Below are 22,924 nucleotides of genomic sequence, written 5' to 3'. Positions count from 1 at the left end.
GCCAGAGGTTAGAACTGGAACAAACTAGTAAATGGTAAAGGAAAGTAGTTTGAGGTCAAATGGAAGGAAATTTTGTAGCAATTATAGCAACCCAAAATTGGATTTTTTTATACTTTGAAGGTTTCTATCACAAACAGGTATGATGTCAAGAATGTTGTAAGAGAATACTTGCATTGAGTAGGATATTGGACTATGTGACCTTAAAGATTCCTTTGAGCCAGGATTCTCCACCTCTCTTCGTGCAGTGTGCTAAGACAATGAGTAATGTGAAGTTTCTATTTCCCATTTTCTCCTCTTTGGCTAACAATATGAAATGATAGTGGTATGTATGCTTTTGCTAGGTAACAGTAAAAATGAAGAAATTCAGAGAGCTGCATTCCCAAGGGCACATTGCAAAGGTTAATATGTACTGTTTTCGTTCAGTTTATTTCCGGGACTACTTGCCTCTTATTCCCTCTTGCCTTACTCATCTTCCAACCCAAATTCCTCAAATGTTAACGTGTAACATATTCTTCTACCACTTGAAACATGCTTTCTGTCTGTTTAGCCCTCTTCAGAATAACCCTTCACCCCTACCTTCCGACTTTACTGTTTTTTTTAAACTTTCATTCAGCAAACACTTACTGTACATCTATTCTATGCCAATAATTAATTAGGTATTGGGAATACAATCCCCATCCCTAGAGAACTCAAAGTTTCAGGATTTTAGTCGATAGTAGACAGAGTAAAAAAAAATCAAGTATAATAAAATGTGTTATAAAAGATGTGTACAAGGTGCTATGAAAGTTAAGATAATGGCACCAAATGAAGCCTTAAGTCTGAGGCTGCCTTCAAGGAGGTGGTGATTTTTCAGCTGTCTTAAAGGATGAGTAGGAGTTTACTAGTAGCTGGACAAGTGAAGATTTTTCTGTGCATAAATAACAGACACCTGTTATTAACATTGTTATTAAAGAAGTTTGCCAATCAATCCCACCATCTAATTGCTCCCTTTTCCTCCCCCAGTTATACATTTGAGGATGGGGTTTGTGACGGGCCCCCAATTTTTAGGTAGGAAGCAGTCTACAGGAAGCCAAGAAGGTTGGTGGTGAAGTGGAGGGGGTATCCCAAAAAGTGGACAGATTTGAGAGCCAGAGTAAATTAGATACTAGACTAATAGAAAGGAACTGTTTGACCTCTTTCTGAAAGCATCTTTGTAATCCATTTTTGAATTTATACTATATAGATATGTTGAAATACCCTATTTAAAAACAAAATAGAAACAATTAAAAAGATAAATTCTGAAACAAATCCTTACATTATAAAGAATTAGTTCCTATTTTAAAAATTAAGTGAAAGATTTAAAATAGTAACATCCCACTTCCTCAGTCTGTCTGAATTGTGAATCAATTTACAAAATATACTTTATTTGCAACCTGTTCTGGCATAATTATTACATATATTTATTTAGTTTGCCATATTTTTATATAAATACAATCTTTTTGTTGTACTGCTGATTCTAAACCCAAATTGCTCAAATTTGATTTGATTTCTCCTTAATAGAATTATTTAATGTCTTTTTTATAGAGACAACTGCCTGTTGCTATTATTTTTATTAGAATGATAATGCTTAGATTTCCTTTAATAAGTAGTTTAGCGTGGCGTATTGTAGTCAGCAAGCTACAGCCCACAGGCCAAATCCAGCTTGCAACCTATTTTGGTATGACTTGTGAATTAAGAATGGGTTTTTAATTTTTAAATGGTTGGAAAAAAATCAAAAGATGAGTAATATTTCATGACACACAAAAAGTATATTTAGGTTTCTATTATATTTAGGTTTTATAAAATGTATTCCAGTAATTCCACCTGAAGTATTAGAGATAGTATCAAAGATGTTATTTGACAGATGGGAAGATTAAGCTGCAAATTGATGAAGGGATTTTTATAAAACTTTTTCAAAGTTTTATAATTAGGTGGTAACAATTCAGAAATTTGTGACTCATGTTTTCTGATTTTAAATTACGTATTCTTTCTACTATATCATACTGCATCTTTATTTTAAAATAACTTTCCTAATTGTAAAGAAAATCACTCATTAGAAGGTATAAATTAATTGATAGTATCAATTTGAGTCTTAATAAAGTATTAATTGACAGAAAATATTTCTAACATGATTTCCCCTAATGCAATTTCTTTCTATTATAACATTCCAGTTAAATATTTTATGAGATGCCCAATGTAAATTTTTTATTAACAGATAATGAGGCAAATTTTCAATAAATTGTAGGAGTTTTCTTGGTTTATTCAAACATTTTATGACAGCTTGATTTATAATAATATAATTAAATTTATTTTCAAATATTTTTTATTTAAGATATTTTTATCTACTGAATGTAACATTGTAGTATTCAATACATAAGTCATTTCATCTGCCATAGGTATGGTAAAGTTTCCTTCACTATATCATACACATCTATAATAGAATTTTCTTTCTATTTCAAAAAATGTTTACAGAGTTAATCAGTTTTCCCCCTTACCATTGTTATTTATGATCTGAACTTATACATTTGTTGCAGTATTTCTTTATCTATCGGATTTATCTGGAATTGATTTTTGGTTCTTTCCAAAATAAGAAATCACTTCTCATGCTACATGTGAAAAAAACTATGCAAAGATGCACTTAATTATTTACTGTAATAACAATTGCTTTTCTCATGTTTCTGTTTGCATATTATTTATTCCTGAATGACAACAAACTAACACTGAACAGTATTTCTGCTTCCATAATGCTCACTAAATGTAACGTTCATTAGGATTTCAATAATTATACTGCAAAACATACTGTTCCCTCACACTCCTCTTTAATTTTATATAATTAACAACTGCCTTTTTCCTTTTTCTGTTGTTTCAGTTAAAGGATCAAGAAAGTTAAGTCTGCCAACAGATCTTAAGGCTGATCTTGGTACGGTAGGCAAAAGCCAACAATTTTAAGTTTTCTTACATTCATTTGGCTGAACATTTTAACCAACCAGTCCATGAATAACAAGTTTCCTAGATGGCAGGGTTTAATGGCTTTACAAAAAGCCTTTCTTAAAAATCACCATACAGTTCTGTTGGCAGCATTCAACATTTTGTTTGTTAACAATCATTTTACAAAATTATGTTTCATAAATCATTACACACCAAGGTATATAATGTTTTGGGTTTTGTTTTTTTTTTGATCATGAGAATGGTTTTAAACATTAACTAGTCATGCATATGGACCCTTGTGACTGTAACCATGTAAATGAACATCACTTTTTCTGGAACTATTTTTCCCATTTTGTATATTAATATCATTTAGAATTAATGCGATTTAATGTTGTTAATGCTATTTAACAACAGCAACAACAAAGTCCGATACATAAAAGAATAGAGTTCTCGCCATTTAAGAAAGTTATAGAAGATTTTATTCACTTTTATTTTTTGTGGTGGTTAAGAGCTTATTCATAATTCTAGCTCTGAAATAAATTAAATAGGCTTTAATAAATTTTTCTTTCAGAACTTTTATCTGCTTGTTCCAAGATAGTTTTTTTCTTTTTTGAAATTTGATTGAATTACCTTTATTTTCATCTCCTTTATTCTGACTTAAGGTCATAGCATTAAATCCTACTAATGTCATGGTTGAAATAAGAAAAATACAATAATTAGTCTTTGCATTATTTTTTAGTGTACAAAGCTGTTTCACACACATTATTTTATTTGACTTTCTTAGCAACTCTTTAAGATAGTTATCACTGTTCCCAATCTTTTTTTTCAGAGCAGAAACTGAGGTTATGTTGTTAATAAATTATAGAATTAAGATTTTAACCTAGATCACAGAACATAATACCCAAAGTTTATGGAGCATATTCACATACCTCATCTCATTGTATCTAAATTAAATAACTGTTAGTCAAATAGTTTGTTACATTTAAAATCTGATTACATATCATCTTAGATGAATTTGATTAAATTGGACAATTATGTTATTGTATTTTTAAATGCAAAGCACTAACATATTCAGTATTACTATTAGTTTAATATTAACAAAATTGTTATGAAGTTAATTAGTATTTTGCCAAGGTAATTGATGTCAAAGGAAGAATCAACATTCTAGTTCCATTTACTGACCTCCTACTACATGTCAGACATTATGCTATATAATTTGTACAAATTATCCGAGATAGATCAGTAATATTATTCCCACTTTACAAATAAATTAAGTCTATGAAAAATTCAAATTTGTCTAAGGTCATACAACTATAGCAAAACTGAATTTAAATCAGGTATATATCATTGCAAAGCTTATAATCTTATAATTACCTATCATTTTGTATATAGCATGTACTGTGACAAATGTCAAATGAAGACTAAAGAATGAGAATGCTTTTCTCTAGAAAAATACGCATTCTGACATTTATTCATGTAATTTCCACATATCATAATTTCTTTCCTAGAATGTTGAAAAGGAATAATAAAAAAAACAGAAAGAAGATTCTCAGCCCACTTCCATATTTATTGGAAGTAGCAAAGAAAGCTCTTAGTTTTAATTCTAATCTGGAGGTCAGTTAGGCATGATTGTTATTAATAAACATATTAATAAACAATTTCTAAAACTGTCAGTCTTTCAGTCTCCAATTATCTCCTTCCCAGTTGCTTCATTCTTACTATTTTTATGCATACTTTAGACAAAGATGATTATGAAAACTCACATATATAAAAGATAAAATAGTCAAGTGCTTATCACTTTACTAAAGGATTTTTTGCAATTAAAAGGATTCACAATAAAATTTCATTAAATCCCTATTTCTAAGTATGTTGTCAATGTAATTTCATTTTTAAAACTTGTTTCCCACAAATCTCCAGAAAAAAAATTATAAGGATTCTGAAAGAGGATAAATGTCTTTATGTATGTAAATTCTTCCAATGTAAAACCTTGGTGTAAAATATATCCTGGGTTGCTTGTAACATGGTTTTAGGAAGAATATTCTGCAGTGGTGTATAATCCTTTAGTGAAGGAGGAAAATGTGTAAGAAGCTATTGTAGTACACCAAATAAGGACCAAAGTAGGATAACAACAGTGAAAATGAAGAGCTGTTACCATGGGAGACTTTACAACTGATGGGATTGGGAACAGTGAGGGAATAGGGCTGGTAAGGCATAGCTAATAGGGTGAGTCAAGGATGACTACAGAGTGCAGAAAATGGAGAATACCATTCTCATGGAGAATACCTGGTTTGAGAGGAAAGGAAAATGAGTTTGAGTTGCTCAGGGACATTCATGTTAACCACTCAGTGAGCAATTAGAAATGTAGGACTGTTTACCATATAGCACAGGGAACAATATTCAATATCTTATAATAACCTATAATGAAAAATAATCTGAAAAAAATATATGTATATATCATTTTGCTGTACACCTAAAACTAACACAATATTGTAAGTCAACTATACTTCAATTCAAAAAATAAAGAAAAAAAAGAAATGTAGGGCTAGAGTGTAGAGGGGAAATCTCAAGCCCAAAGTAATAGGTAACACTCATCTGTGTAAAGGTGTTAGTGACTGTGTATATGAGCTGTTCACTGAAGACAAAGGAAAGACGACAACGTGTTGGAGAGCTTTGGGTACTAATGTAATAACTTCTTTGTTACAAAAATCCTTATCTGGAGTAGCAGTATAACAGTAAAAGTAAAATAATAGTCATAACAGTAAAAACCTCATACATTGGACAGTTATGCAATTAGAACCCTCAAGTTGTTAGCCTTTTATGAAGTAGTTACCAGAATCATGGGAAATTGCTTTATTCCCTAACATTTTAACATTCAGTGAAAAACTATCTTGTTTCTCAATTTATAACAAAAAATACAGACATTTCTCTTTCTTAATAAAGATTTTGAATTAATAACCTAAAAATGAATTGATTTTATAGAATTCAAACCTTGAATGCACATAGTCCAGGGGCTGGCACACATTATGAATATAGTTTATATATGCATCTTAGAATACTGTAAATGAAACACAGGCCCCCGTGAACCCTTAAAAAAATCTACTACAGGATGGCCTCCAGCCAATGAAAAGATGCGTGGAGAGGCCATGGTCAAAGGACAAGTAGTGATTATTTAATTTATTTAATTGTAAAACTAAAGGTAAATGACAGTGGCAAATATGATTATAAAATAAAATGTAAACATAAAATCCATAATGATACAGAAATACTTTAACTTTTAATTTTCGAGAGGGTAAAGAGAGGTTAAAGTTGCTAACAAGAGTTAATATTTCTATAGCTAAGTGTGGTGGTTAATCGGTGGTGAACTGAGAGCAAAGATAAGCAGAGGAAGAGGAATTATACTTAATTTCACCTTTCACAAGGGGAAATAATTGATATTATGCATATATAGCAATTCAAGAAGAATTAAAAATATATCTTCAAGGTAACCACTAAAAAAAATTAATACCCCAAAACTTCAAAAAATCAGGCAAAGGATAATACAATAAAAAAGAAAATAAGGGGCTTCCCTGGTGGCGCAGTGGTTGAGAATCTGCCTGCTAATGCAGGGGACACGGGTTCGCGCCCTGGTCTGGGAAGATCCCACATGCCGCGGAGCAACTAGACCCGTGAGCCACAACTACTGAGCCTGCGCGTCTGGAGCCTGTGCTCCGCAACAGGAGAGGCCACGATAGTGAGAGGCCCGCGCACCGCGATGAAGAGTGGCCCCCGCTTGCCACAACTAGAGAAAGCCCTAGCACAGAAACGAAGACCCAACATAGCAATCAAGCAATCAATCAATAAATTAAAACTTTAAAAAAAAAAAAGAAAATAAGAAAATACAGGCCACATAGTGAAAGAAACTACAGAAACTAGAGAAGGAAAAAGAAGAAGAAGGAAGAGGAAGAACGGGGGAAGAGGAGGAGGAGAAGGAAGAGGAAGATGAAATAATCTACATAAAACTTGCAGAATGGAACACAGCCTGTTTCTGTTGACTGACCAGAGTCTTCAAATTCTACACTCTGAGCCTGTCAGGACTGCCCTGACCCCAGCTTTCTAACCTTTAAAAACACCAAAAATATTGTCCCTGCAACAATTTTTACTGGAGCCAATCAGTTGCCATGCCATACTCAGGTTGCCCTTAGCCACAATAACCACAAAGTTCCCACCTATAAGAGGAATGGGAGCCAGTGGGTGAAACCTCATGCACTCCAGAGCACAGTGGAGACATCACAGGTAGGGATAGGGCTCTCGAGCATGATCACACTGTCCTTTGCAGGAGTTGGAAAGATGGGGTTTGGACGCTAACCCTGGTGACCTTGAGAATTAATCATGCAGCCACTTTTGTGAAATGGTCCCCTCTAAAGAACAAATTTGCTGTAGAGAGTGAAAAACAATTCATTTCTGTCTGTCACTTGGATATAAAAATAACGAGTGGGTAAGCAAGCACATTAAAAAGCCAGTTCATTCAACTGTCCTTAGTTTGGATCAGTATCTCCATGTTTTGCTGACAGCAGGATCATGTGACTTCAAATGCAGAGTGATTCTACATACAATTAAAAAGTGGACGAAAAGCCAACCAGTATGCCATGGAGCAGCAAGATGAATTTTGGTTAACTGACAGAGTTTGGTGGCACTGGAGGCTGGGTCCCTGGTTCAACTTCTCTACCACTGGGAGCCTGAGTAAGCACCACGTGCAGTCCTGATGTCTCAAATAGTGTTCAGGCTGCAATCTGAAAACAGAGTTCCTGCCACTCCTGAGTGTATTATTTGTCTCAGAGAACAGTGCTGTTGTAGCTGCTGGCCAAGAATGCTGCCCAGTGCTTTTTAACTAAGATGACCATGGCTGCTTGACCTTAGTCTCCAAACTAGACATTCCAAAACACAGCATCCAGCACATGTTAGCCATGGAACACTTCCACAACATAGACAAGAGTCACAATCAAGGACCATAATACAGTCTCAGAGATGCTACACCAGAATAGCATCACTCAAGTACCTATTTGCAAGGTAGACAAGCAAGATGATCAGAAATTTTGCCCTGTAGGAATCAATGGAGCCATGATGATTTGGGATTTCAAGACCTTAGAGTCCTCCACCCAGGGCCTTCAACTAATATGAAGCTGAGTGAACCTCTATGATCTAGCATGACAGACTACAACTGACTGCAGCTGTTTGTAACTTGCAAGATGGTGAGGAAAGCCAACCACAAGGAAACACTAAAAATGCATATGCCGATATCATTTGGGTGTTGTTTGAATATAATTGGTGAAAATGTTGGATTTTTAAACAGTCTTTTAAAGTTTTTAATCTATTTTTTTGTACGTTTGGTTTTTGGCTGTTTCATTCCATTCTAGACCAAAGCTTCTCTTTAAGCAGTTCATTATGGAAAATTGTCACATTAACTTAAGAAGGGGGTTAGTATGTAAATTGTCTCCCAGAAAATTAAGTAAAAATACTAAATGTGTTTTTTTAAATGACAGAACTATGATGAAATGTCTCTGTCAATAGACATAAAAAGTGAATTACTTTACTTACAAGAAAAAGGCTTTCAGCATGTATAGCAAAACAAAATTCACAAGAGAGATCTAAAGCAAAGTGATTCAAAGGCTAGTAGTAGGACATATAAGACAACTACTAGCAAAAATAAAACAGGAGGTATGACGTTAATATCAGCTGAGTTCAAGGCAAAATACATTAAATTAGAAAAGTGCTGATATTTATAGTGCTGAAATGTACCATCTACAATGAAACTGTTTACAAATTTTAATAAACCAAATAATGTAGGATAATGATTACATTTCTTACAGTTCTTGATGTACAAGAAACATTAAGAATAAACAGAAATGCGATAACCTTAAGAGATTCTAACATAATTTACTGACAACTCAAGGAGACAAAAAGTAAGAAAAACCATATGGGAACAAAGAAACATAATTTACTTGGAAGATTTATTTAACATATCCTGAAATTTATACCTTGAAAATGTGTTGTAATTTCAAGTGCCCATTGAAAAACTTATAAAAGTTAAACCAATGTTAAAACCACAAAGAAAACCTCAATACGTAAGAGTAGAATCTTACAAACCACATTTTTAAATCAAATTAATGACCTAAGAAATTAAAACAAAAAAATAGAAAAAACAACAACAACAACCCCTACCACCTGCAAGATTTTAAAACCCTCAAACAACTCTTGGGCCTGGTTTCTGACTTACTAGATGAGTAGCTAGCTCTTTATTCTTTTTTTTTTGGCCGTGCCATGCATTTTACAGGATCTCAGTTCCCCGACCAAGGATCAAACCCAGGCCCACAGCAGTGAAAGCACCAAGTCATGACCACTGGACCAACAGGAAATTTCCCACTAGCTTTTTTTTCATAGCTCCTGCAATATCATGGATCAAGAACTCTGAAAATTATAGACTAGAGATCTAGAAACTAGTGGAAAGCAACTATAAAACTAATTATCCAGAGTAGAGAACAAAGAAGGGGGAGCTGGAGAAAAAATTCCAGACTACATAAAAAAAATCTCGTGCTAAAAAAGACAAAAGTTAAGTACTACAACAGTTCATTCTATATGAAATTAATTTTATTAAAAGAATAACAAAGACTTATTTTAAAGACTTTTAGGATACTCAAAGGGAGCAATGAAACAATTTTTTAAAAGATCAAGAGATTATGAAGCTAAAACAAGCACAAATGAAAAAGCCAATTAAGAATTGGGTAACAATGGATGAACAAATAGAGACTATTAATAAAGAAATAGAAATTATAAAAAGAAACTAGGTAGAAATTCTGGAGCTAAAAATTACAAAAGCTAAAGTGAAAAATTCACCAGAAAGGTTTAACAGCAGATTTGAGCTGGCAGAAGAAAGTGGCCAATTGAAATTATCAACTCAGAGGAGCAAAAATATATGAAAGAAAATGAACAAAGGTTAAGTGACTTGTGAGACACCACTGAGTATACCAGTATATTATGGGAGTAACAGAAGAAGAGAAGGAGAAAAAAAGGGAAGAAAGAATGTTTGAGGAAATGGCTGAAAACATCCCAAACTTGAGGAAAGATGTGAATCTCTACAGCCAAGAAAGTCAATGAGCTCCAAATATGAAAAACTCAAAGAGACCCACACTGGGACACATTACAATCAAACTTTACACAAAGAGAGAATCTTAAAAGCAGCAAGAGAGAAGCGACTCATCATGTATAAGGGCTTCTCAATAAGATTAATAGCCAGTTGCACATCAGAAACCATAAAAGCCAAAATGCAGTAGAATGACATATTTAAAGTGCTGAAAGAAAAGGAAAATGTCGACGAAGAATTCTATATCTGGCAAAATTTTCCTTCAAAAATGAAAGGGAAATTAAGACATTCCCAGATAAACAAAAGCAAAGAGAGTTTATCACTAGTAGACCCCCCCCCACACACACACAAGAAATACCAACGGGAGTCTGCCGGCTGAAGTGAAAGGATACTAGACAGTAACTTGAAGCCATTTAAAGAAATAAAGAACACTGGTAAAGGTAACTAAATAGGCAGATATAAAAGCCAGTATTATTATATTTTTCTTAACCCCTCTATTTTGTTTCCTACATGACTTAAGAGACAAATGTATAAAACAGTTATAAATCTTTTTTAATGGGCATGCAATGTATAAAGATATTAAGGCAACAACAACATAAGGGGAGGTGAGGGAGCTCTGTAAGAGCTGAGTTTTGTATGCTATTGAAGCTAAGTTGGTATCAATTCAAAATAGATTGTTATAAATTTATGATGTTAATTGTAATCACCAGGATAACCATTTGAAAATAACTAAAAAATACACAGAAAAGGAAATGTGGAGGGATAAAAAAGGTATATTAGAAAAAAATGAATCAAACAAAAAAGAAGGCAGTATTGGAGCAATTCAGAAAGATATTTTTGGAAAACAAATATAAAAATGGCAGAAGTGCTTCTTTATTAGTAATTATTTTTTAAAGTAATTACTTTAAATGGATTAAACTCACCAATTAAAAGACAAATTGGCAAACTAAAAAATATATGAGACCCAACTATACAAGAGACTCATTTTAGATTAAAAAACCAAATATATTAAAATTAAAATGATAGAAAAAGATATTCCATGCAAATAGTAAACAAAACTTGGGTGGCAATATTAATACTAACAGACAAAGTAGACTTTAAGTCAAAAGCTAACAAAGAAGGACATTATATATTGATAAAAGCATCAATTCAGTGAGAAGATAAAACAATTGTAAATAAATATACACCAAAGAGCAGAGTCCCAAATATATGAATCAAACATTAACAGAATTGAAGGGAGAATTAGACAATTCTACAATAATAGTTGGAGAATTCAATAGGCTGCTTTCAATAAGGATAGAAAATTTACACAGGTGATCAAAAAAGAAAGAGTATGTGAATAACACTGTAAACCAATTAGTCCTAATAGACATATATAAAGTACTCTATGCAATAATAGTAGAAGACATATTCTTCTTAAGGGCTCATGGAACACTGTCCAGGATAGGACATATTTTAGGCCACAAAACAAGTCTCAGTAAATTTAAAAAGATTAAAATCATACAAAGTTTTCTCTTTAACCGCAATGGAAAGAAACTAGAAGTCAGAAATAAAGCTGGAAAATTCATATAACTTGGAAATTAAATAGAACACTCTTAAACAACTAATGGATCAAAGAGGAAATTACAAGGGTAATTGGAGATACTTTGAGACGAATGAAAACAAACAACTAAATCTATAGGTTACACCGTAGACACATCTCAGAGGAAAATTATAGGTATAAATGCCTACATTAAAAAGAAGAAGGCTCCTATTTACAATAGCCAGGACATGGAAGCAACCTCAGTGTCCATCGACAGATGAATGGATAAAGATGTGACACATATATACAATGGACTATTACTTAGCCATAAAAAGAAACAAAATTGAGTTATTTGTAGTGAGGTGGATAGACCTAGAGTCTGTCATACAGAGTGAAGTAAGTCAGAAAGAGAAAAACAAATACCGTATGCTAACACATACACATGGAATCTAAAAAAAAAAAAATGGTTATGAAGAACCTAGGGGCAGGACAGGAATAAAGATGCAGACGTAGAGAATGGACTTGAGGACATGGGGAGGGGGAAGGGTAAGCTGGGATGAAGTGAGAGAGTGGTATGGACTTATATATACTACTAAATGTAAAATAGATAGCTAAGGGGAAGCAGCTGTATAGCACAGGGAGATCAGCTCAGTGCTTTGTGACCACCTAGAGGGGTGGGATAGGGAGAGTGGGAGGGAGACGCAAGAGGGAGGAGATATGGGGATATATGTATATGTATAGCTGATTCACTTTGTTATAAAGTAGAAACTAACACACCATTGTAAAGCAATTTTACTCCAATAAAGATGTTAAAAAAAAAGAAGAAAGCTCTCAGAACAATAATCCAACTCTACACCTTAACAAACTAGAAAAGAGCAGCCAATTAAACCCAAAGCTAGCAAGAGTAAGAAAAAAAATAAAGATGAAAGAAAATAAAATAATGGAAAATCAGTAATCAAGCCATAAGTTGACTCTGAAAAGATCAACAAATTGACAAACCCGCACCTAGACTAAGAAAAAAAAAGAGAATATACAAACAGTTATAATCAGGAATAAAAGTGGGTACATTACTATCAACCTTATAGAAGTTAGAGGATTATAAGAGAATACTATGAACAATTGTATGCCAACATTAGATAATCTAGATGAAATAGGCAAATTCCTAGAGATACATGAATTACCAAAACTGACTTAAGAAGAAAGAAAGTCTGAGCTTAGCTATTCAATGTCAAGTAAGGACATTGAATCAGTACTCAAAAACCTCTTGACAAAGAAAAGTCCAGGATGAGATGGCTTCACTGGTGAATTCTACCAAATATGTAAAGAAGAATTAACACATATCCTTATCAAACTCTTCCAAAAAATAGAAGAGGGAACCTTTCCTAATGCATCCTATGAACCAGCATTACTCTGATTTCAAACCTAGACAACACCACAAGAAAATAAAATTAGAGACCAATATCCCTTATGAACATACATGCAAATACTCTCAAAGTATTAGCAAACAAAATCCAACAGCATATTAAAAGGATTATATACCATAATCAAGTGAGATTTATCTCAGAAATACAAGAGTGGTTCAACAGAAGAAAATTAAAAAGGTAAAAAACCACACTAACAGAATGAAGAAAAAATCCCACACATGATCATCTCAATTGGTGCCGAAAAAGGATTTGACAAAATTGAGTACCCTTTCATGATTAAAAAAAAACAAACACACAAAACAAACAAAAAAATTCAGAAAACTAGAAATAGAAGGGAATGTCCTCAAACTGATAAAAGGCATTCATGAAAAGCCCACAGTCATTCTACTCAAGGATGAAAGACTGAAAACTTTCTTCATTAAGATCAAGAACAAGACAAGGATGCCTTTGTTTACCACTTCTATTTTGTACTGGAAGTTCTAGCCAGAGATATTAAGCAAAATAAATAAATAAATAAAGAGGATCCAAATTAGTAAAGAAGTAAAACTGTCCCTGTGGCAGATGGCATGATCCTCTATACAGAAAATCCCAAAGAATCCACAAAAGAACTAGAACTAATAATTTAGCAAAGTTACAGGGTATAAGATAAACACACAGAAATCAGCTGCATTTCTATACACCAGCAATGAAAATTTTGAAAAAGAAACTTAAAAAAAAATCCATTTGTAAGTCTTCCAAAGAATAAAATACCTAGAAATAAATTTAACCAAGGAGATGTAAAACTTGTACACTGAAAACCACAAAACATTGCTAAAAGAAATTAAGACCTATGTAAGTGAAAATACATCCCCTGTTCATGAATTGAAATGCTTAATATTGTTTAAGTAATACCCAAAACAATCTAACAGATTTAATGCAGTCCCAGCCAAAATACCAATAGCCATTTTAAATAATGGAAAAGCTTATCCTAAAATTCATGTGGAAATGCCAAAGCAAAAATAGACAAAACAATACTGAAAAAAGGAGAAAGTTGGACGACTCACACTTCCCAATTTCAAAACTTCCTGCATGGGTACACATATCAAAACAGTGTGATATTGGCATAAAGATAGACATATAGATCAATGATAGAACTGAGAGTCCAGAAACAAAACCATACATCTATGACCAGTTGATTTTTCAACAAGTTACCAGGACAATTCAATGAGGTTTTGGGGGGGCAGGGAATAGTCTCTTCAACAAATGATACTGAGACAACTGGAAATCCACATGCAAAATATTGGAGATGGACCACTACCTCATACCACATACAAAAAAAAAAAAAAAATGGATCAATGACTTAACTTTAAGAGATAAAGCTAAAAAACTCTTAGAAGAAAACATAAGGGAAAATGTTCATGACACTGAATTTGGCGATGGATTCTCAAATATGACACCAAAAACACAAGCAACAAAAGAAAAATTGCTAAATTGGACTTCAAAATTAAAAATTTTTGCACAAAGGACATTATCAAGAAAGTGAAAAGACCACCTACAGAGAAAATATTTACAAATCGTATGTCTGATAAGGTTCTACTATCCAGAATATTCAGAGAACTCCTAAAGTTCCATAACAAACAACTCAATTTAAAAATGGGAAAAAGTTAGATATTTCTCCAAAGAAGATATGCAGATGGCCAATAAGCACATGAAAAGATCTTCAAAATCACTAATCATCGGGAAAATGCAAATCAAAACCACAATGAAATATCACCTCATACCCAATAGGTGGTGGCTACCATTAAAAAAAAAAAAAAACAGAAAATAATGTGTTGACAAGGATGTGGAGAAGTTAGAACCCTTGTGTGTTGTTGGTGGGAATGTGAAATTGTACAGCTGCCATGGAAAACACACATTATTGACAATAGCTAAAATGTGGAAGCAACCCAATCCACAGTCCATCAGTGGATGAATGGATAAACAAAATATGTGTAAAACGTAACAGTGAAATTTGTTCAGCCTTAGAAAGGAAGGAAATTCTGACATATGCTACAACATGAATGAACCTTGAGGATACTATGCTAAGTAAACTAAGCCAGTCACAAAAAGAGAAAAATTGTATGATTCCAATTATATAAGGTACCCAGAGTAGTCATACGTATAGATAAAGAAAGTAGAATGGTGGTTGCCAGGAGCTGGGGGAGAGGGAAATGGGGAGTTATGTTTTAATGGGTAATGTGTTTCATTTTTACAAGGTGAAAAGAGTTCTGGAGGTGGCTGGTGCACAGTACAAATGTGCTTAATGCCACTGAGCTGTACACTTAAAATTGGTTAAGATGGTAAATTTTATGTGTATTTTACCACAATCTTAAAATATTTTATCTTAAAAAGGCAGTACTGATACATGCTACATGGATGAACCTCAAAAACATTACATGAAGTGAAAGAAGCCAGACAAAAGGCCACATATTGTATGATTCCATTTATATGAAATATCCAGAATAAGTAAATCCCTAGAAACAGAGAGCAGATTGATGGTCACCAGTGGCTAGGGAAGAGTAGAGTGGGCAGTGACTGCTTAATGGGTCAGTGCTGTTTTTTGTGGTGATGAAAATGTTTTGGAGCTATATAGTGGTAGTTGTTGCACAACATTGTGAATGTACTAAATGCCACTGAACTGTACATTTTTAAATGGTTTTATATGAATTTCACCTCAATAAAAACTGTAGGAAAAAAATTTTAAAAACTGGTGAAATATGAATGAAGTCTAGAGTTCAGCCAATAGTAGTGCACCAAGGTGACACTGGGGAAGGAGAATGAGAAATTTATGTATTCTATTTGCTACTTTCCTCTAAATGTAAAATTATTCCAAAATGAAATATTTCCTTTAAAAAAAATGGGCAAACTACTTGAAAAGACTCTTTGCCAAAGAAGATAGATGGCAAATAAGCACATGAAAAGATATTCAACATCATTAGCCACTAGAGGAATGCAAATTTAAACAAGAATGGAATGCCACTAAATACGCATTAGAATAGCTAAAATTAAGCATACTGGCAAAACGAAGTGATGATGAGGATAACGTAGATCAGCTGTAACTCTCATACTCTGCTGGTGGAAATGCAAAATGGTATAAGCATTGTAGAAAATAGATTGGCATTTTCTTATAAAGTTAAAACACAATTACTGTATTATCTAACAATCCCATTCCTGGGTACTTACTCTAGAGCAGCGGTCCCCAACCTTTTTGGCACCAGGGACCGGTTCCTGGAAGACAGTTTTTCCACGGATGAGGGGAGGGGATAGTTCAGGCAGTAATGTGAGGGATGGGGAGCAATGGGGAGTGGCAGATGAAGCTTCACTGGCTCGTCTGCTGCTCACCTACTGCTGTGTGGCCTGGTTCCTAACAGGCCGTGGACTGGTACCTGGGGGTTGGGGACCCCTGTTCTACACAATGAAAAGTGATCTTCACTCAAAAATTTATATATAGAGTTCATAGCAGCTTTAATTTTAATAGCCAAAAACTAGAAACAACCCAGATGTCCTTCAACAGGTGAATGGTTAAACAAAATGTGGCACCTTATACCATTAAATGCTATTCAGCAATAAAAGAGAACAAACTGTTGATATTCACAACTTGTATGGATCTCAAGATAATTGCACTGAGTGAAATAAAGCTGATCTTAAAAGGTTAAGTACTATATGAATCCATTTATATAGCAGTCTTGAAATAAAATTGTAGAGCTGGAAAACTGATTAGTGTTTGCCAAAAGTTAGGAATGGGTGAGGGAAGGACTAGTGTGGCTATAAAGAAGTAACACGGGAGATCCTGTTGATGATGGAACAGTTCTGAATCTTGATTATAGTGGTAGTTTCCCAAATTGACACATGTGACAAAATTATATGGAATTACACATACATACAAATAAGTACATCTAAAACTGACAAATCTGAGTAAGCTCTGTGAATTGTACAAATGTCATCTTGGTTTTGATTTTAAACTATAGTTATGCAAGATATTAGTGATGGGGAAATGGGTGAAGAGTACATGGAAACTCCCTGTACACTTTTAAAAATAATATATATATATATATATATATATATATAATTTTTACTTTTTATACAATTTTTAAAGGTTATACTCCATTTAGTTATTACAAAATATTGGTTGTATCCTCTGTGTTGTACAATACATCCTTGTAGCCTATCTTACACCCAATAGTTTATAACACCCACTCCCCCACCCCTGTGTTGCCCCTCCCACCTCCCCACTGGTAACCTCTAGATTGTTCTCTGTATCTGAGTCTGCTTCCTTTTTGTTATATTCACTAGTTTGTTGTATTTTTTAGATCCCACATATAAGTGATATCATACAGTATTTGTCTTTCTCTGTCTGACTGACTTCATTTAGCATAATGCCCTCCAAGACCAACCACGTTGCAGCAAATGGCAAAAATTTTTTTATGGCTGTGTAGTATTCCACTGTGTGTGCATACATGTGTGTTTTATATATATAATATATATATATATTATACATATAATATATATATATAAAGCATCTTTCTTATCCATTCATCTGTTGATGGACACTTAAGTTGCTTCCATATCTTAGCAATTGTAAATAATGCTGCTATGAACATTGGGGTGCATGTATCTTTTCAACTTAGTGTTTTGGGGTTTTTTTGGATATATACCTAGGAATGGAATTGCTGGTTCATATGGTAGTTCTATTTTTAGTTTTTTGAGAAACCTTCATGCCATTTTCCACAGTGGCTGCACCAATTTACATTCCCACTAACAGTGTATGAGTGTTCCCTTTTCATATTTTTAATATAATTAATGTTTTAAAGCAATTTTACATATTGCATATTCCCCTTCCCCCCCCCCCCCACCCAGAGAGCCTTCCCCACCCTTAACATCCTCCACCAGAATGGTACGTTTGTTATAACTGATGAACCTATATGAATACATCATCACCTCCCCAAATCCATAGTTTGCATTAGGGCATATACTTGATGTTTTAACATATGTATAATGACATGTATCCATCATTATAATACATTACAGTGTAATACAGAATAGTTTTACTGCTCTGAAAATCTTGCATCACCCTACTCATCCCTCCTTCCCCCTTAACTGCTAGCAACCACAGATCTTTTTACTGTCTCCATAATTTTGCCTTTTTGAGACTGTCATACAGTTGGAATCACACAGTATGCAGTCTGTTCAGATTGACTTCATTCCTTTAATAATATGTATTTAAATTTCCTTTATGTTTTTTTCATGGCTTGATAGCTCATTTCTTTTCAGCACTGAATAATATTCCGTTGTCTGGATGTACCACAGTTTATTTATCCATTCAGGTTTTTGTATGGACATAAGTTTAACCTCTTTGGGTAACTACCAAGGAGTATGATTGCTGATCATATGGTAAAATATGTTTAGCTTTTTAAGAAACTAGCAAACTGTCTTTCCACAATCAATTTTGCATTCCCACCATCAATGAGAGTTCCTGTTGTTACACATCCATTCTAGCATTTGGTGTTGACAGTGTCTTAGATTTTTGCCATTCTAATAGCTGTGTAGTGGTTTCTCATTCTTGTTTTGATTTGAAATTTAAAATATTTTTATGTGCTCATTTGCCATCTATCTTCTGGTGCGGTATCTGTTTAGATCTTTTGCCCATTTTTTAGTCAGTTTGTTTGTTTTCTTTTTGTTCAGTTTTAAGAGTTCTTTGTGCATTTTGGTTAACAGTCCTTTATCAGATATATATTTTGCAACTATTTTCTTCTAGTCTGCAGCTTGCCTTCTCATTCTCTTGATAATGTCTTTTACAAAGTAGAAGTTTTCAATTTTAATGAAGTCAAACTTACCAATCTTTCTTTCATGGATTGTGCCTTTGTGTTTGATGATGTCTTTTTAGATATAACACCAAAGTCATCTACATTTTCTCCTATGTTCTCTTCTAGTAGTTTTACAATTTTGTATTTAACATTTAGGACTATGATCAATTTTGAGTTAACTTTCGTGAAGGGTGTAAAGTCTATCTAGATTTGTTTTTTGTATATGTATATGTCCAGTTGTTCCAGTACCATTTGTTGAGAAGACTATCTTTTCTCCATTGTATTGCTTTTGCTCCTTTGTCAAGGATCAGTTAACTATATTTGTTGAATCTATTTCTAGGCTCTCTATTTTGTTCCAATGATATATTTATCTTTTTACCAATATCATCTGTCTTCACTACTTTAGGTTTATAATAAGTCTTGAAGTCAAGTAGCATCAGTCCTAAGACTTTGTTCTTCTCCTTTAGTATCCTATTGGGTATTCTGGGTCTTTCTCCTCTCCATATAAACTTTAGAATCAGTTTGTCAACATCCACAAAGTAACTTGCTGGAATTTTGATTGGAATTGTGTTGAATCTATAGATCAAGTTGGGAAGAAGTGATGTCTTGACAGTATTGAGCCCTCCTATCCATGAACATGGAATCTCTCTCTATTTATTTGTTCTTCAGTTTCTTTCATCAGTAAGGAATTTTTGTAATTTTGTAGTTTTCCTCATATAGATCATGCACATATTTTGTTAGATTTATATAACATGCTTTGTTAGATTTATACCTAAGTATTTTATTTTTCAGGGTACTAGTGTAAATGTTAATTGCTTTTAATTTCAAATTCTGTTGCTAGTATATGGGAAAGTTTTTGTCCCATGTGAATGCTCACCAAAGGGTGACCTCAGCTGGGGAGAATTTTAACACTCAAGTAGATAGAACTACCCATTCTGTGGATACCAGTCAGCTTCTTTCCCAGCCACCCTGTCATCACCAAATGGGCTCATGAACAGAGTAACCATGGTGGCAGGGATGCAGGTTATGCATGGGCTCAGCAACATGGACTTTCACTCACCAAGGTCATCTTGACTACAACCACTGTTGAGTGACCATTATGACAACAGCAAAAATCAACACTGGCTCCAATATGGCACCATGTCTCAGGTGATCAGTTACCTGGTGGCAGGTTGATGACACTGAACAACTTTCATCATGGAAGGAACAGCATGTTGTTCTTACTAGAATAGACACTTACTCTGGATAGGGATCTTCCTTCCCTGAATGGAATGCTTCTACCAGAACTATTATCCATGGGCTTACAGAATGCCTTATTATGATATTCTGCATAGCATTACTTTTCATCAAGGAACTCATTTCACAACAAATGAAGTATGGCATTGGGCCAATGCTTATGGGGTCACTGGTCTAACAATGGTCCTCACCATCCTAAAGCAAATGGCTATATATATATATATATATATATATATATATATATATATATTAATTTATTGATTAATGTTAGGGTGGTACATCTTTATCTGTTTACTTTTAATCTATATATGTATCCTTAAATTTCTTGTAGACATATAGTTGGGTCCCATTTTGTGAATCACTTTGATAGTCTGTCTTTTAATTGATGTATTTAGACAATTGACATTTAAAGTGGTTATATAGTTGGAATAATGTCTACCATAGTTGTTACTTTCTATTCATTGCCCTTCTTCTTTGTTTCTATTTTCTTCTTCCACTTATTTCTTCTTTTTATGGTTTGAATTGGGCATTTTATATGATTCCTTTTCCTCTCCTTTCTTAGCTTATCAATTATACTTCTGTTTTTTACTTTTTTTTTTTAGCAGTTGCCCTAAAGTTTGCAATATACATTTACAACAGATACAAGTCCACTTTTAAATAATACTATACTGCTTCATGGATAGTGAAAGTACCTTATAGTAACAAAATATTCCTAATTTCTCCCTCCTGTTACTTGTATTACTACTGCCATTCATTTCACTTATCCACAAGCTATACTGCTATCCTGTATACTTTTGGGGAACTTGGTGTGGTTATATATTTATTTCAAAGTAAAAAGCAAAAAACTGTACCATTTCTAAAAAGCATTGTGCCCTGGAACAAAAATCAATATCTAAAGAATAGAAAACAAATAGCACTTAATAACACAGGCATCCAGGCAATGATACCATGTCAACAGGAAAATACAATCCATGATAAATGGAAAATACAATTGATAAAGAAAAAATATCAGTCAGTAAAAACTGACCCAGAAATGACATGTAGGATAAAATTAGTGGACAAGGACATTAAATCAGCTATTGTAAATATACAGATGATCCTTGACTTACAATGGTTCAACTTACAATTTTTCAACTTTATGATGATGCAAAAGCAATACACATTCAGTAGAAACCATACTTCAAATTTTGAATTTTGATCTCTTCCCAGGCTAGCAATGTGCAGTACAATACTCTCTTGTGATGCTGGGCAGCAACAGTGAGCCACAGCTCCCAGTCAACCACATGATCATGAGGGTTAACAACTGATACACTTCTAATCATTCAGTGCCCATACAAACATTTTGTTTTTCACTGCCAGCATAGTATTCAATAAATTACATGAGATATTCAACACTTTATTATAAAATAGGCTTCGTGTTAAATTATTTTGCCCAACTGTAGGCTAATATAAGTGTTCTGAGCATATTTAAGGTAGGCTAGGCTAAGCTATTATGTTTGGTAGGTTAGGTATATTAAATGCATTTTCGACATAGGATATATTCAATTTATGATGGCTTTATTGGGACTTAACCCCCTCATAACTCGAAGATCTGTACCTCATATATTCAAGGAGATAAAGGAAAGCACCAGCATGTTAAGAAGAGACATTAAACAGTAATTTAATACTGTATTTAACTATCTGGTGTTGCTAGACCAGATAGTTATGACTTGTTTTTCAGAATTTTCCTGGCTATCTTACATGTCGACATTTTCAGATGAATTTTAAAATCACCTTCTACTCCTCTGAAAAATCAGTAGATTTTTCTACTGTTATTTTCAGTAGAATTATTTATTTCTAAAGTATAAACGTACACCAATTTCAAGTCTTTATGCTAAAGATGGCTAAAATTCAATACCCATGTAAAAACAAAAAAGTTGATAAATTTGATTATATAAAAATATAGAAAAAATACAAATAACAGTCTGCAATAATTTGACAGATAAGACTAGTTTCTATAATGTGCAAAGTGCTCATACATAAAAACAAGAAATGGAAGAAAACACTAGACAAATTTACAAAGGTAAGTACTGGTAGTTCACAAAGAAATATAAGTGTCTTTAGAATAAAAAGGTGTCCAACACTCATTATTAAAGAAATGAATATTAAAACAGTATTTTTCCTATTAGATCAACAAATATCAAAGAATTGTATAAAGCAAAATGTTAGTGATGATGTTGGGAGACTGGAGTTCTCATATACTGTTGGTGTGAATGTAAACTGGTAAACCATTTGCAATCAAAATTTAAAATGCATATTCTTTTGCCAAGCAATTTCAATTCTGAGAATTCATTCTACAGATATAATCATGCATGTGTACAAAGAAGTATTACTACGGTCACTAAAGTTTGTTTTGAAATAGTAAAGGCTGAAAGCCTAATGTTCATTAGTAAGAAAATAGTCAAATTAATTGTTATGTAGCCCTAAAAATGGATACTTTGTCCCTATGTAAACTATTATACTATACTAAAAACAATTATGTATATCTATGTAGAATGGTCTCCAAGGCACAGTGTGAAATGGAAAAAATATTAAGGTACAAAATATTGTGAAATGTGCTTCCACTTCTTTTGAAAAATGATTAGATTAATTCTGGAAGGATACTCAAAGAAAATGTTAACACTCTGTCTAAATGGGAGGTGGGACTCTGAGGGAATTAAGCTAAAATTTTAAAATTAAAAGTTATTTTAAAGAACAGTAAATTGGAGGTGGATACTACAGTATCCAGAGAACACTGTTAGAGCATAACATTGCACAGTATATACAATAATAAAACTCAGTCTTAATCTTTTTAACCAAACAACTTAAACTCAATATA

At 33.3% G+C, this 22,924-nt stretch overlaps 1 protein-coding gene and 1 pseudogene across 3 annotated transcripts in view; both read left to right on the top strand.

Annotated features, from left to right (window-relative positions):
- STXBP5L (syntaxin binding protein 5L) overlaps positions 1-22,924 on the top strand; it is a 359,862-nt gene that overhangs the window by 303,502 nt on the left and 33,436 nt on the right. Inside the window, exon 21 of one of the 3 annotated variants that reach the window (XM_068546657.1) lies at positions 2,888-2,938. The exons of the other annotated variants lie outside the window; for them this stretch is intronic. Within the exon in view, the coding sequence (XP_068402758.1) occupies positions 2,888-2,938 (51 nt within the window). The remainder of the gene's footprint in view (positions 1-2,887; positions 2,939-22,924) is intronic. 3 annotated transcript variants of the gene reach the window in all.
- LOC137766659 (actin-related protein 2/3 complex subunit 1A pseudogene) lies at positions 6,953-8,103 on the top strand (annotated as a pseudogene).

Source organism: Eschrichtius robustus, chromosome 6, assembly GCF_028021215.1.
Source record: "Eschrichtius robustus isolate mEscRob2 chromosome 6, mEscRob2.pri, whole genome shotgun sequence".
Lineage (NCBI taxonomy): Eukaryota > Metazoa > Chordata > Mammalia > Artiodactyla > Eschrichtiidae > Eschrichtius > Eschrichtius robustus.
This window is presented reverse-complemented; position numbering and strand designations above follow the sequence as displayed.